The sequence below is a fragment of the Astyanax mexicanus genome, chromosome 11, assembly GCF_023375975.1.
Source record: "Astyanax mexicanus isolate ESR-SI-001 chromosome 11, AstMex3_surface, whole genome shotgun sequence".
NCBI classification, from domain to species: Eukaryota; Metazoa; Chordata; class Actinopteri; order Characiformes; family Acestrorhamphidae; genus Astyanax; species Astyanax mexicanus.
The window spans coordinates 43,540,782-43,556,588 of NC_064418.1; the positions used below are offsets into that span (position 1 = coordinate 43,540,782).

At 37.7% G+C, this 15,807-nt stretch overlaps 3 protein-coding genes across 4 annotated transcripts in view; 2 read left to right on the forward strand and 1 right to left on the reverse strand.

Moving 5' to 3' along the window:
• ankar (ankyrin and armadillo repeat containing) overlaps positions 1-8,140 on the forward strand; it is a 28,185-nt gene extending 20,045 nt beyond the window's left edge. The window contains exons 15-22 of one of the 2 annotated variants that reach the window (XM_022680082.2): positions 714-820; positions 929-1,051; positions 1,947-2,105; positions 2,713-2,830; positions 3,024-3,130; positions 3,472-3,668; positions 4,593-4,639; positions 5,730-8,140. In XM_022680082.2, coding sequence (XP_022535803.2) covers positions 714-820; positions 929-1,051; positions 1,947-2,105; positions 2,713-2,830; positions 3,024-3,130; positions 3,472-3,668; positions 4,593-4,639; positions 5,730-5,902 — 1,031 coding nt within the window. In that variant the 3' untranslated portion in view covers positions 5,903-8,140. The remainder of the gene's footprint in view (positions 1-713; positions 821-928; positions 1,052-1,946; positions 2,106-2,712; positions 2,831-3,023; positions 3,131-3,471; positions 3,669-4,592; positions 4,640-5,729) is intronic. The other variant, XR_007441150.1, reaches the window with a different exon arrangement.
• On the reverse strand, positions 6,070-11,451 carry osgepl1 (O-sialoglycoprotein endopeptidase-like 1). The gene is made up of 7 exons (XM_007253242.4): positions 11,070-11,451; positions 9,706-10,093; positions 8,832-9,036; positions 7,598-7,746; positions 7,303-7,433; positions 7,134-7,205; positions 6,070-6,233 (listed from the first exon to the last, which is right to left on the reverse strand). Exons 1-7 carry the CDS (start codon positions 11,273-11,275, stop codon positions 6,149-6,151), a joined length of 1,236 nt encoding a protein of 411 aa, XP_007253304.2. The 5' UTR covers positions 11,276-11,451; the 3' UTR covers positions 6,070-6,148.
• A 482-nt stretch (positions 11,452-11,933) lies between these two features.
• adat3 (adenosine deaminase tRNA specific 3) lies at positions 11,934-14,181 on the forward strand. The gene is made up of 2 exons (XM_007253243.4): positions 11,934-12,397; positions 12,984-14,181. Exon 2 carries the CDS (start codon positions 13,047-13,049, stop codon positions 14,112-14,114), a length of 1,068 nt encoding a protein of 355 aa, XP_007253305.3. The 5' UTR covers positions 11,934-12,397; positions 12,984-13,046; the 3' UTR covers positions 14,115-14,181.
• Positions 14,182-15,807: the final 1,626 nt, after the last annotated feature.

The following is a 15,807-nucleotide window of genomic DNA, read 5'->3' on the forward strand; positions in this document are numbered from 1 at the left end:
TCCTCTTACAGCGTCCACAGTTAATCCTGTTGGATGTGGTTCGTCCTTCTTGGTGGTATGCTGACATTACCCTGGATACCGTGGCTCTTGATACATCACAAAGACTTGCTGTCTTGGTCACAGATGCGCCAGCAAGACGTGCACCAACAACTTGTCCTCTTTTGAACTTCCATAATGTTGTGTGCATTGCAATATTTTGAGCAGAACTGTGCTCTTACCCTGCTAATTGAACCTTCACGCTCTGCTCTTACTGGTGCAATGTGCAATTAATGAAGATTGGCCACCAGGCTGCTCCAATTTAGCCATTAAAACCTCCCACACTAAAATGACAGTTGTTTCAGTTTCATTGTCCAACCCCTGCACCTGTTTATACTAATTGCAGAAACTGAACAGTAACAAGTAGCTGACTGGACATCAGTCATTTATGCAGCTTATTATTATTATTATTTTGTCATTTATTTCCCCTTATGTTGCTCTGGTGTTTTACTGCTCATAAACAAACAAAAAAAAACTAATTTAGGACAACTAATAACTGATTACAAAGTGTTTTTTGAGTTATAGAGAGTTGTGGTGTCAAACAAAAACTTTTGACCTAGTATAATTTCACAGCACTAGGGTGGCCCTACAGTCTAACTGCCGATCAAGAAGTGTAAGTAAATCCCAGCAAGGGTTAAGTAATTGGAAAATATGTTTTTGCTTGTATCTGTTTGTAGGAGTGGCCCACACAAACAACGCAAAGAGTCAAGCAGTAATATATGAGGAGAATGCTGTTGCAGTGTTGTTAGAGCTTCTGCAAAACCATGAATCTCTACAGGTTAAAGTAAGTGCTAAGTACACTGTACCTACTTAAACAGTGAAATTACAGGCTTTTTGCAGTAGATTTATTCAGGACCATCAACCTCTGATAAAACGTCTGTAATTATAACAGGTCCAGGTTGCTCAGACTCTGGCTTGCATTTTGATGGGGAACCAGAAGCTTCAGAAAGTCTTCTGGGAGAAAGAGGATTTCTCCTATGACACTGTTGTGGAGCTTCTTCAATCTGAAGACCCGGTAACCTCTACTCAACTGCAACAACTCAACAACTATAGTCATTGTTTTCTTTCTTGAAAGGTTGTGCTGTTAGAAATATGCTGAGTACATTTGACTTTGATCTAGATAAGAAAACATAAGATAAGATAAGATCATCAACTTAAAGAATCCTTTAAGAATGAGAGAACTATAAAAGAAGCCCACCCTCCACTCTTGTTTGATTTGTACATATATATGTATACGTATATATAGAGAGAGCTATAGATAAAGAAAGAAGATTTTAAATGGACTGGGACAGGTTTGGATAAGTTTGCTCTGTGAATGTTTATTCAAAATTTAATAAAACATTTAAATGAAACAAATAAGATAAAATAAGATAAAATAAGATAATCCTTTGTTAATCACCCAAAATTGCAATGTTACAGAAGCACAGAGGACACAATAGAACACGTCAGGAAATATACAAACATTACATAAAATCTGTATATACAAAAAATAGAAGAGAACATAAAAATACTAATAAAACCATTATTTTAAGAAAAATAAGAATAGAGGAAACATGGTTACCCAGTATGTATGTGTTGTGATATTGCACATTGGTTGATAGTAAATAAATAGCAAATAAATAGTATATTAGGTGTTGGTATTGCATATGCAGTAGTGATGGTAAACAGATTATACCATCAAAATAATAGAAGAGAACATAAAAATACTATTAAAACATTATTTAAGAAAAACTAAGAGTAGAGCAAGCATGGTTCCCCAGTATGTGTTGTGATATTGCACATAGTAAATCAATAGTACATTATTAGTCTTAGTGCACATACAGTAGTCATGGTATAGAGATTATAATGATTGACCTTAAAAGTGATTAATAGTGATGCCTATTATTATTCTGCATGCATTATTGGGTTAGGAAATCCGTTTGGAAGCAGGACATGCACTGGCCCTGTTTGCATGCAATAACCCAACTCAACAGACAGCAATTTGGAAAAGGGGAGGAGTTCCTGTGCGAACATATGAACACTTCTTGGACTCAGACGATGAGACTGAGAGGGCTAAGGCTGCATTTCAGGTAGCAGAACCACGTCTTTCCTACCACTGGATTTTTTCATAGCAGCTTATCTTGGTCTTATGGTATATAGTTTTACTTTGGGAAAAAAATATATTTTAAACAGACACTATTACACTTTGCACTGTAATTTTTCCTTTATTGAGTGAGATTTGAATATGAATGCTAATTATGCACAATGTATACACAAAATATTAACTACAAGACTTCCAAACCACCCATTATTATCTTCCTATGCCTTCTGATTAATGAAATTAAATAGGTTTAAGCGCTTACTCTAATAAAAGTAATCAATTCCATAAAATATGTATTTTCTGTAGAAAAACTAATTCTTAATGTCTGGTAATTCCTAATGGTCTTTTTAGTTATATACTGCACAAAATCCTCAGATAGACCTAAAAGCACATTTTTATCACATGGAAGTAATTTTTTTATTCTTATGATTTTATAGAAACACATTAACAATTTCTCCATTATTTGTAACTCTGTAATTGTGATATAATGTAAATCTTCCATTTAGTTATTTTTTTAACTTACTATTTACAATGTGTTGTAAATTTTGTGTTAAAATTTTGTGTTGTATAAAGAATGTTGAATTGTTCATTATTAGGTAATTGTGCTTGCCAATGTAATCACTGGCTCTGACAAGGTGACGCTCACTGCAAGAGGGATAACAGCTCTGGTAGCATTATTGCAGTCGGAAAAGCCCAACACTGTGGTCATTACAGGTGTGTTACAAACACATTTTATTGCTTTAAATAATGTAACTATACATTTTAATGTACACTATACTGCCAAAAGTATTCACTCACCCATCCAAATCATTGAACTTAGGTTCTGATCACGTCCATGGCCACAGGTGTATAATAAAATCAGATCTCAGGCTATATTTCGTGTTTTTTTTATTGATTTTATCTCCAGCTCAATTCCTGGCAACCCTGGCTCACACCAGAACTGTTTCAGATGCCTTAGTGACCATGAGAGTGGTAGAGCATCTCACAGCCCAACTGTACTCTAAGGAGGAAGAGGTACAATGTGTACAAATGAATTATTTGCATAATTAATACTTATAAAAAAAACACTGATATGCCAAAAGTCATGGTGTGATATTTTTCCTGTGAATGAACTGCAGGAAGCTAAAAGTGGATGGGATGATTTCTGCTTTTCTTAAATGGACAATTCTAGGAGGACCAATGTCCTCTATGATGCATTGAGACTAATACACACTTCTTGCCATACACAATCCAGTCAGTTTTTACTGTAATATCTTGTCATAAAAAATTATTTAAATTTTTCTTTATGTATAAACTGCTGAAAACTTTTGCTTTCATTAACATTACTGAGTTGTCATTCATTCTCCTCTATTCAGGTGCGAACAGCCTGTGCCAATGCTCTCGGCTACCTGACCTTCAACAGACACGCCCATCGTATCCTGATGGCAGAATGCAGGAACACGCCCCTGAAGTACAAACTGATGATGAACCATCTAGCAAAGGATGGCAAGATATGCAGCAGATTTACATCTGAGTTTGAAAGACAGAGGAAAGTGGGCCTACCTTCACTCAGGTAATCCGGCATTATTTACAGAGGGTGAAAACAGTAAAATTGCAAAACTTCTGGTGATAACAGAAATTTATTGTGGTTTGGTGTGCCTCCTGAGACCCAGAATTTGCTTGGTGTGCATTTTTGCTTGGTGTGCAGGTTGTTTACCTGGCCCACGTTTCTGTCTGGCCTGGCTGTAGAAAATTTTGACTGGGATTCCCGCCTTCCTGTTCTTAATCAATTGAGTGTAATGTTGTCATGTGACCACTAGATGGTATGGCAGTGTCTTCATATAAGGCCAAAGGGTCAACGTTTTAAAAACAGTATCATTGTGCAGAGAAGCAGTATGAAAATGAAATGTAATGTCCCCATATAAGAATGCAGGGCAACATGAGAATTGCACAAAATCAGGCACATTTTTTATAATTATACTTAATTTCTATGAAGAAATAAAAAAGTACTACCTACTACCTAGACTAAACAAACACAGATGTGTTCATTGTCTGTCACTTTACGAGTTACACTAAAGATATTTTCAAAACTATTTTGAGGGTTCAGACTGAGAAGCATCCGTACAAATCACCTGCCATATGAATTTCATGTGTTTTTACTGTCCAGTCTATCAAAAATCAGTATAGATATAATCTGAGTAAAAAATAAACTGTTGCTTTAAAAGCTTCAGCTGTCTCCATTTAGCAACAGTGTGAACTCTTCGGACTCAAAATCGCCCTATATCTAAATATTTAACACTAAATCACAGAGACAGACATTCTGCACATTAATAGTTGTTAGTCTTGTTTTGTTAGGTAGTACTGTAGTAGTAGTAGTAGTAGTAGGGTGGTAATATTAATTGCAGTATAACTGCTAAAACTGCTTGTTTCACTGTCTCTGACAATTTTTTTTTACAATTTTCATATTTAATGACAATTTTCTTCTAAATTTCAACAGCTTGGAGCAGAATGGGGGTCCACCTGTCCAACAGCGCTGTAGCAAAGGTACATTAGTAAACTTACACCACATCCCACAGCATTACATTCTGTAGTAAAGAGTTTTATCTTGAGTTTATTTTGAAATTAGAAGATTTTACACTCTCACATTAAATTTTTCAAAAGGCTAAAAATGGAAGTGGTAGTTTGGGCAGGGCACTGGGTGATGTATGGGTTTAGAGGTGGGGCAGGAAAGAGAGCTGATTGGCTGAGCTGCAGCAGTAGAGTGCCTCTGATAGCGGTAAAACACAGATGGTTGGACGTCAGCAGAAAGGGCGGAATTATTAATAATGAATGATCTGCATATTGTGAGTATGTGCGTACCAAAGTACATGGACGCATAATCCTCACTTATAGCACAGTTGATCCTGAGAGGGCGCTGCAGAGGCGTAAATCACCAAAAAAGGCTAGGAAATGTTTATAAAATTTTCTTTTTAATTTTTATTTCAAATTTTTCCCATTTTCTCCCCAATTTACACGGCCAATTACCCAACCCACTCATTAGGACTCCCCCTATCACTAGTGATGCCCCAACACACCAGGAGGGTGAAGACTAGCACATGCTTTCTCCGATACATGTGAAGTCAGCCACCGCTTCTTTTGGAGCTGCTGCTGATGCAGCATTACTGAGCAGCCAGCACACTTGGAGGAAAGCGCAGTGGCTCGGCTCCGGTACATCAGCTCACAGACGCCCTGTGCTGCAGACATCACCATAGGAGTGATGTGGGGAGAGAGCGCCATCTACCCACCCGGAGGGAGCAGCGCCAATTTTGCTCCCTCTAACGCCGGCAGCTTGATGGCAAAGCTGCATGAGCGGGGGTTCAAACCGGCAACCTCCTGCTCATAGTGGCAGCGCTTTAGACCGCTGGACCGCTCGGCGCCGTATGTTTATAAAATTTTAAGCAGGATTGGTATGTTTTATTATTTCAAAGCAACACATTTCAGCTATTAATGGAAAAATAGCTGAAGTGGCTCTTTAATGTTTTCATATCTATCCACTGATGTCACTTTCTTGCACTGGTTTGAGTATCTGTGAGGAGAATCCCAGTAATTTGGGTATCATTTGGCTATAACTCAGACTTCTCTTAACTCCCTCTAGGTGTGTCTAACAGAAGGAGCTCATATCCTGGATCACCAGCGATCAGAAGCAGCTCTGACAGCACCAGCGCAGCAGTGCAGCCTTACCGCTACAACCAGAGGAGTAAGACTGCTCTACCCAGAGTCCGATTCAGTGAGGAGTCTCCCTCCATTTCTCAGAATAACGTCACCTGAGTGCCCACAGAGCAGAACTTCCTAAATAGAGTGATGGGCTGGCTTTGTTCTGAATGAGCATCTCAGTGGACTGCTTTAACTACCCTCTATGTGTCAACTGTCCATAGATATAACAGGGAAATGATTGCACATGCAAAAAAAAAAAAGCATCACAAAAATAAGCATGGTCAATTACTGAGGTGTTTTTATTTATAAATATAAAATACATTGCTTAAAGACCTTTAAATAAACTATGAATACTGTATATCAGCATTTAATCTTCAGTTTCAGATGGGGAACCTTGATTGCAGCATCTCTCACCTCTGTAGATATATCTCTGCCAAGTGGAGCCCTATTTTAAAAAAGTGAAGAAAAAAAACAAAACATTGTAGACAAATCTTTAATAAACAGCATTAACTATACTGTCTGATTGTCCAATTTCCAACTATCCGTACATAAAATCAGAATTACCCTTAAATAACAGCTGACAATCGAGTTTAATGATCCACTAACTGTAACAGGGAAGAATGGGATCTCTATTATCCCCCCCCCCCCCCCCTACTCAGTAACTGCACTGTGTGACTTTGGTGGAGCTGCACAAGAACCCTCTAAAGATCTGCGTAACACAGCAGATCCATAGTCATATTTGTTCAAAATCCTATAATATTACTCTGACTCCTCAGTTCACATGCTTCTCTTACTTCAGGTTTTGCTTCTGTATGTCTCAGCTTGCCCAGAAATGCATGTGTACAGCTTTTCATGACAGGGGGCCCCCAAAAAGTGTGATTTGCATTTATTGTAGTGGAGTAAATGTTAAATACACCTTTCTAACTGTACGGGGAGCCCAGCTCATGTATCTGCACAGTGTAACTTTGGTGGAGCTGCATGAGAGCCTTATAAAAACTGTCTAACACAGCAGATCCCTAGTAATATTAGTGTAAATTCTGTTTACATGCTTCTCTTACTTCAGGTGCTGCTTCTGTATCTCTCAGCTTGCCCAGAAATGCATGTGTACAGCTTTTTTTCATGACAGGGGGCCCCCAAAGAGTGTGATTTGCATTTATTGTAGTGGAGTAAATGTGAAATACACCCTTCTAACTGTAGGGGGATACGCCCAGTTCACATATCTCCACCAAATGTGCATAGTGCAGTAGCAGAATTCTGGCCTATAGTGACCAAATTAGCATTCTAAAGCTGCTATTTTAAGATTTTAAGAACATTTTACACAATATTGCTTTAATGGGTGACTCACTTTGGCTCATAGCTGACATCCTGAGTGTAAGGCAAAATCCCCTTTCCTTCTTTTAGCCTCTCAACACCATTCCTAAAAACAAAAGCAGTGCCGTTTAGCAGAATTTAAACAGTGGATTCAACTATTAAACAAAGTAAAAAAAACATGTTAGAGCATATTCCTTCCATACCATGCAATCATCACTCCATTATCTGTGCAAAACTTAGATGGAGGACAGAGTAACTGCAGGCCGGTTGCGTCTGTGACGACTCTCAGCACTTCCCTGATGTATTGATTGCTCGCTACTCCTCCAGACACGACCTAGAGAGGGCAGTGTGCACAAAGCAGAGGTTTAACAGTAATGGTTGCCAATGGCAGGATACTTTTTGTGCCAAAATCATTGGAATTCGAAAGCAATTAAGCCAGTCTGGATTTTATTTTCATGCTAAATGCCAAACCACAGTCCTGTGGTGCGGTGACCTTACCAAAGTCGGGCTGTTCTCTGGTAGAAGACCTTTGGCCTTACAGAACAAAATAGCCCGATGTGTTCGCTTAGCTGTGTGCGAGGCTACAGTGTGCTGAGTGGCAGCAGCGATATCCTCCACGCAGGATAATAGCTGACCTTGCTGGATGCCTATAAAGAGAGAAAAAAAAAACTTAACCAAAATAACACCAAAATAATTAAAAACTTTGAATTAAAGCCCCCACCAAACACTGCACCAAATTAAAGTAGCAGCTCCTGACATTTTTCTTTTTAATCGAAAGCAGTACAATTCCTTTTTACTTTTTTTTGTCATTTATGCTCCTAATATCAGAATTGTTTTACTGCTTTATTTGGTTTTATTTTATTTTTCATTTCTGTCTCACAGTTCCACAGTTTTATTGACCTTTTAATATATGTTTTTTTATGATTAAATGTATGTTCTTGTTTTCTAAATGTTCATATTTAATCTCTTCTTCTGTATAATGATTAGTTACATTTTAAATGATTGGCACCCTTTTTTAATAAAGGTTCATTGATGTTCTAATTAATGGTATCAGTTTCTCTGCAAGCTCTAATATACAGGTCGTAAAAAAACAAGAGACCAATTCAGTTTCTGAACCAGTTTCTCTGATTGTGCTATTTATTAATATATGTTTGAGTAAAATGAACATTGTTGTTTTATTCTATAAACTACAGACAACACTTCTCCCAAATTCCAAATAAAAATAACAACTATTTAGAGCATTTATTTGCAGAGCTTTCAGACCTCAAATAATGCAAAGAAAACAAGTTCATATTCATGAAGTTTTTAAAAGTTCAGAAATCAATATTTGCTGTAATAACCCTGGTTTTTAAATCACAGTTGGCATGTTCTCCTTCACCAGTCTTACACACTGTTTTTGGATAACTTTATGCCTTTACTCCTGGTGCAAAAATCCAAGCAGTTCAGCTTGGTTTGATGGCTTGTGATCATCCATCTTCCTCTTTTTATAATTGTTTTAAATTTGGTAACATCAAAGAAACTTATCATTTTTAAGTCTCTTATTTTTTTCAAAGCTGTGTTTACTGTATAACAATATATATATATATATATATATATATATATATATATAAACAGAATTCTACACAGTAAGTTATGAATTGCTCGGTGCAATAACTCATTCTCACCAGAGGGGTCTCTAAATCCCCAAATCCTCAAAACCTACAGACTGCTGCTTTAAGTCAATAATAATTACCTTCCTCCTTCTCTTTTTTGATAATAGCCATTGTGACTTGATTACGCAGACCAGCGTATGAGAAATTGCAGTCATATTGCTTCCCCATTGGTGTTTTGAACTGGAACTGCTGCCGATCCCCTTCCTTCGCCAAAAGCTCTATCGCTTGTCCACCGCTTAGGCTGGAACACTTTGGATGCTTAATAAGAGATAGTCTTCTTGCTATCTGTAGAGAAAAATCATTAGAGGTTACTTAACAGGTCCATTACTTAGATTTTTCTTATATTGTAATTTTTACCGGATGTTAATTTTGATTTGTGAAAGTTTCAAAACCAAATTTTCATAATTATGTTTTTACATGACCATATACAAACTTTTTTTTTTTAATTTCTAATTTGTGTCCCATTTTCTCCTCAATTTACAAGGCCAATTACACAAACCCACTCATTATTAATGCCCCAACACCTGGAGGGTGAAAACTAGCCATTGTGAAATCAGACTCTGCCTCTTTTTAAACTGCTGCTGATGCAGCATTGCCAAGTAGCATCACAGCGTACCCTGAGGAAAAGCGCAGCGATTCGGTTCTGATACATCAGCTCACAGACGCCTCGTGCTGATCGACATCCCCCTATGAGTGATGAGGGAAAGAGTGCCATCTACTGTACCCACCCAGAGAAAGCAAGGCCAATTGTGCTCTCTCAGGACTCCGGCAGCTCATGGCAAGCTGCATGACTGGGATTCGAACCAACCATTACATTTATATATTAATGTAAGTAAATGTAAAAATATTTAATTACAAGTGACTTGGAGCATTCCTGTTGGACCCTTTATAATGTTTTTTTTTCCAGATTTAAAAAGCAGATACAAGGTTTTAGTTATTTCATATATCTGATACCTTGTCCAGTGTGTCTCCTGGGGCCTCATCCAGCGTTTGCCCTAAAAGTAAAAAGTCATCGATTCCTTTTGCTACTGCGAGAAGAGAATGTCCTCCAGACACCAGCAGCACTAGAAACGGAAACTCCAGAGGACTCAGCATGCGCACAGTCAGGGCGTGAGCCTCCATATGATGGATGGGGATGAAGGGCTTTTTGTGAAGCTTTACAAAATCCAGGCTGAAGTGCAGACCGACGCCCAGACTCAGGGCCAGGCCAGGTTTTACTGTGGTGGCCACAGCAGAGAGATCACTGGGTGCAACTCCGCTCCTGTCCAAGGCTTCCTGAACCACTCTGGAGATGTTTTCCTTATGGAGGCGCTGGGCGACTGTTGGGATGACCCCACCTGTTCTGGAGAAGAAACATAAAGAAGATTAAATAAAAGATAAAATAGATAAAAGGGCCACAAGCAGAGACCTGAGGAAAAGGCAGAAAACTAATGATTATTTGATGCATCATGACTGGTGTAGAGTAGCAGGTGACAATACCAACTCTGTGCCATTCTGTGTAATAAGATTCAGCTAAAAGTGTCAGCCACATGCCATACACTTAAGTTTATTTATCATGAATTAAAACCAAATCTATAACCTGCTTTGTATCAAATATTATTTTGGATTGAATATTATTAAATGATTTGCCTATAAATCTAATTTACCCAATTGTCTATTTATTCCAGATACAATTGAAATCATGTTTTCCATCTACATTTTGCTTTATTGATTTAGCCCTGAACATTTTAGGTTCACAAATAATAATAAAAAATGCTCAAAATATTACTTTCCATTAAATAGTTTATTTGGGGAAGGCATTTGAGATTAAGAAAGTTCATTTATTTTAGTAATTCAGCTCAAAATGTGAAACTCACATATTATTTAGATTTATTACACACAGTGATCTATTTTAAGTGTTTATTTCTTTTATTGTTGATGTGTTGAAACACAAAAGTCAGTGTCTAAGAAAATTTTAATATTATATAAGACCAATTGGTACTTTTGGCAGTACTGTGGGCAGTGTGCCAAGTCCTGCTGGAAAATAAAATCCCATAAATCTCCATAAAAGTTGTCAGCAAAGTGCTGTAAGAAAAGTCAGTGCAGAGTTTTCCAGGAAAATCTTACAGGACTTCATGCTTACCTTTTTTATATACAACTTTTATAGTTATTATTATTAGTATAGTTAGTTTTCTAGTGTATGGTTGGCATAAGCTAAGGTTGCAATGCAAAAACATGATAGGAGGTACTCCAGCACCTATTAAATATTGCCTATTAAATAAAATAAGGAAGAAATGTACAGATTGTGTTTTACATTCATGAAAAAAAGCATCCTTTACTTTAAGTGCACTTCTTTCTGGGAGTGCAGAGCTTCTCCAAGGATCCTCCCTGTCTCGTCCAGAACAGCAGCTCCTGTTTCATCACAGCTGGTCTCGATGCCCAGCACCAGCCTGGGAGTAACAGGCTGTGTATGAACATCCATGCATTGCTGCAGCCTGAATAGAGCAGTATACCTGAAAAACACACCACGTGCAAACCTTGCCATAACATTAAGTTCACCTATTAAACTGACTGTAATTTAAGCTTAAGTCTTGATGCTCTCAGATCACTCTCAATATAACTCACTGAATTTATTATCTCTCTGTCTGCACTGTCTACACTATAGCCTACACTGTGCTTCAGTCTGTGTGCTCCAAGTACAAGAATGTCAGGGGGTCAATCTAAATACATTACTGTACCCTTTATAGTGCACACTTGGAATAAGCACAATATTGTCATTTTTATTACAAATATCGCATTGTATGACCTAAATACACTTATATAAATCATAAATATCTTTATCTAATCTTTATTAGACATAAGTTGAACGCTAAAAGCATTATTTCACCTCCTACGCAGCTAGTGCACTACGAAGGGAGCATCGTGCGATTTGACATGGATCCACGCTGTGCAGCACGAAAATAACTCCGACACACATAAAACATTAAGTGTTCCGCTAAATTAGATTAATTCACTATAAAGAAAACGCCACATAATAGTAATTAATGAATAATAGTTAACTTTAAAGCGTACAATTAAGTATATTAATATATACTTAATAGATAACTTATATAACCTATATAACTAACACATGACATAAAACGCACGCGCTTACAGGTAGGAACATTTGTAAGCCAAGTTGTTTCCGTGGGAAAGGGATTTAGGTAGCGTTAGTAACGCTGAGCTGCAACATTTTTATTCAGAAGAGGTTATTTTTCGGAATTAATCGATTTTTTGCGTGTTTTAATTCGTTTTTTTAGTTTTCTTTGATGTAGATGAGCTTTAGTGTTTTATATAGATATTTTAAACATCTGCGTCGCTTGATATGAGTTAAAATAGGCTTTTTTGACAGTTGTAGAATCAACGTGGTCTGGGTTTCAGTTAAACCACCAAAATAATCTAAATAAGATAATTAATATATTTTACTATTTTTGGAGCATCTTTTTTTATTATTTGATTTGAGGTTCATGGTTTTTTTTTTAATCTAGAACAACAATATAAACGCTTGTGTTGGTATAATTGGTGCTGGAAAAGTTCCTTGATATTTTATATATAAACTAAACAGAAGAATAAAGAAGAGACTGGAGTCAAAGTTAGATGTTAAGCAGAGCTACACTGACCATAAGAGGTTTGTAATATTAACTTATTTTACTTCTTTCTATGTGTTCAACTGCTGTCTGGATTTTTTGGGGGGGTCGGGGGTTATGAATTTGAGATTTATAATACCTTTACTTCCGGAAAAGTCCAGAATTGTCTTATTCATAAGAATTAATTTTTATAAGAAATTATTTTTCATTACTGATTGTGGAAACTTCACACTAGACCTCAAGCAGCTGTGTGCCTCCCCACTCTTCCTTCCTTCCCTTGATTTAGTAATGAAATGCAAAATTTGCTGATGGTCAGTGATGGTTTGGACTGAGAGCCATGTCATCTGCTGGTGTTTTGGCGGATTTCATTTTCCAGCAGGACTTGGCACACTGCCCACACTACCAAAAGTACCAACAAGTCTTATATATGATTCTAATTTTCTGTAAGCCATAATCATCAACAATAAAATAAATAACACATCTATATAATGAGTTTCACAATTTGAATTGAATTGCTGAAATAAAGTAACTTTTCAATGATATACATTTTTTTTGAGATGCACTACTACATATTTTATTTATTATTTTATTAAATAAACAACACTTTTGCTTTACTGTTATTTTCAGGCTCTTCTACCCACCTCTGCTGACCATCACATGGCTTAGTTGCAGATTCTTCCACTAATTAACATGGAGCCTGATCCTAAACGAAGGAAAGGAATGGAGTACGACTCCTGGGATGTCGTCCCGGTTCTCTCAGATGAACAGTCTCAGGACCTTAAACTACTGGATGCTTATGCTGCTCCCATCATGGAAAAGAGAGAAACCTCACGCTTGGTCAAAGAGTTGGCCACGTCCTTCCCATTGCCAGATCTTCAGCACATCAAGAGGGTTAGAGCATGTAAAGACAAGAACACTGCTCATCCCTTGGAGGTCATTGTGTGTCTGGCTAGTGATGTTCCTGATCAGGAATGCAAAGGGCCTACTGGGCCTACTCTCTCTGACCTACTGTGCTCTCAAACCTTTGACCCCCGAGGCTTGGGTGAGCCGTTTCTCGTCCAGATTCCAGCCAGTGCTCCACTGACGAGACCACAGTTTGAGAGAGCCAGCAAGCACTGGCCTACGTCTTTCCATGAAGACAAACAAATCACATCTGCCTTGAAAGGACAGTTGTTCTCGTCCAGTGAGAAAGCTAAAATGCAAGAACATATGATGGAGGCTATAGAAGCTGCTAGATCTGGCCACACGCTGGGGATGGATGCTGTAGGTGCTGTGGTTGTCGACCCACAGACAGGCCAAAGGCTTGCTGTAGCTCATGACTGCAGACGAGGGACACATCCACTTCATCACGCTGTAATGGTGTGCGTCGACCTTGTGGCGGATAGTCAAGGAGGAGGAGCCTACCAGTATGAGAAGTATCCAGCCTGCAGATACTACGTTCCTGACCCTCAGGTCACCACCAGTCACATGGACGTATCTGCGTTAGAGAGCCACAGCACCTCAGACAAGGCCAAGGAAAATGGACAGTCGTACATCTGTACCGGATATGACCTGTATGTGACCAGGGAGCCATGTGTGATGTGTGCCATGGCGTTAGTTCATTCCAGAATAAACAGAGTCTTCTATGGAGCAGCTACTGCAGACGGTGCTTTAGGAAGCAGATATAAAATTCACTGTCAAAAGGATCTGAATCACCACTTCGAGGTGTATAAAGGAGTGATGCCACAGGCCTGTGAGGAACTTCTGGACTCTAAGTAAACATTGTTTTTTATGCTTTGTTTTAATCTGACTTTGGATCTTAATTAAAAATGTTTAATGACTTTGATTTTTTGACTTTTAATGCTTGCCTCTATGGTTTATTTAAGTTGATGATAATCAGACATGTATAAAGTAGTAGAGACCCAGACTCAGTAAAAAGTACATGTGTTCTCTCAAAAAAAGTGACTTGAGAATAATTTTTCTTTAAAAGGTGTTTTTTTTTTAAGCTCCATACTTAAGTATTGCAAGTAGTTTATTGTAAAATGTGGCAGTGAAAGACTGAATTTAAAAGTGACAGTACTGTGTTATTAGTGTAGTTATTACAGAAAGCAGTGGAAAGTTCTCAGAGTGAAAGGCAGAACAGGAGCAGCGAGCTCTTCTTTTAAGATCAGCTGGATCTTATGATTCACTCAGTAATGAGGAGCTTCATCAAACCCAGTGAGACAGTGCAGAACATCTACCACGCTGGCTTTAGTGATAATGTGGGTTTGGAATGATTCCAAACATTTTTTTTTTTTATAATTGTAACGAGTAACAATTGCTGCACATAGAAAAAGCATCAAAGTAATAAAAAGTAATAAACTGAAAAGCTGAAAGTATATCAACAAATACAGCATTTTAGTACTTAAATACAGTAATGAATTAGTTCTACTTCCTTACTATACATCTCTGATGATCATAGCCTCACTGGGGCATGAGAACCTATGACAATACCAAATACCAAAATGTTTCTACACACTTTGTTTCAATATTTTGTCAGCTCCACTGATCATACAGAAGAAAATTGTAGGTTCAGAATTACAGATTGTGGTCCTGTATCTGCTTCTCTGTTTCACCCTGTTCTTCAAGAGTCAGTACCCACCACCACAAGACCACCACAGAGCAGCTATTATCATTTGGGTGGTGGGATATTATTCTCAGCACCACAGTGGCACTGACTTGGTTGTGGTGCATTACTGTGTGCTGTGCTGATGGTAGGAGTGGATCAGATGCAGCAGTGCTGCTGGAGTTTTTAAACACCTCAGTGTCACTGCTGGATTGACAATAGTCCACCAACCTAAAATATCCAACCAAAAGCATTCTGTGATTGAGGTTTTTTTTTTATTAAACGTACACATTTTTGACACCTTTAGACTATGGGATTTAGGAAATTCTACAAAGCAGGCTTTTTCAGTACGCCAGATTACAGCTTAAGTTCTAAAGTAAGAACTGGTCGATACGAGCAAAATGAGAAGAGCTTTAAAATAGAATTGAACAGTCTTTAACTTGAATTTAAGTTACTGTGATTCAGAGCTCAACCAAGTTATTCTTACTTGGGGAAGTAATGTACAGGAAAGACATTGCTATTAACAGATACTCAAAAAGCAAATAAAATATTTAAATATTAAAATTTTCTTCATGTTTTAAACAAATAATTAGAACATCCACTTGTTTGGTCTATTTCTGATGGCAAATGTACTTTGATAAAATGTGGCAAGAGTTGCCTTCTCATTATGACATTTCATTATCTTGTTTGCTCATCTTGTTGTCTGCTCTTGAGCTGAAATTGCAGGACGGCCTGACCTTACCTGGCCTGACCATGTTGGCACTGATTGCATCATTTTACCACTTGTAAATTATTTAAAAATGGACAGTCGTCGACTTTTTCGCTGTTCCAAGATCTTTTTTTTAATCCTTTCCCAGACCCAACATT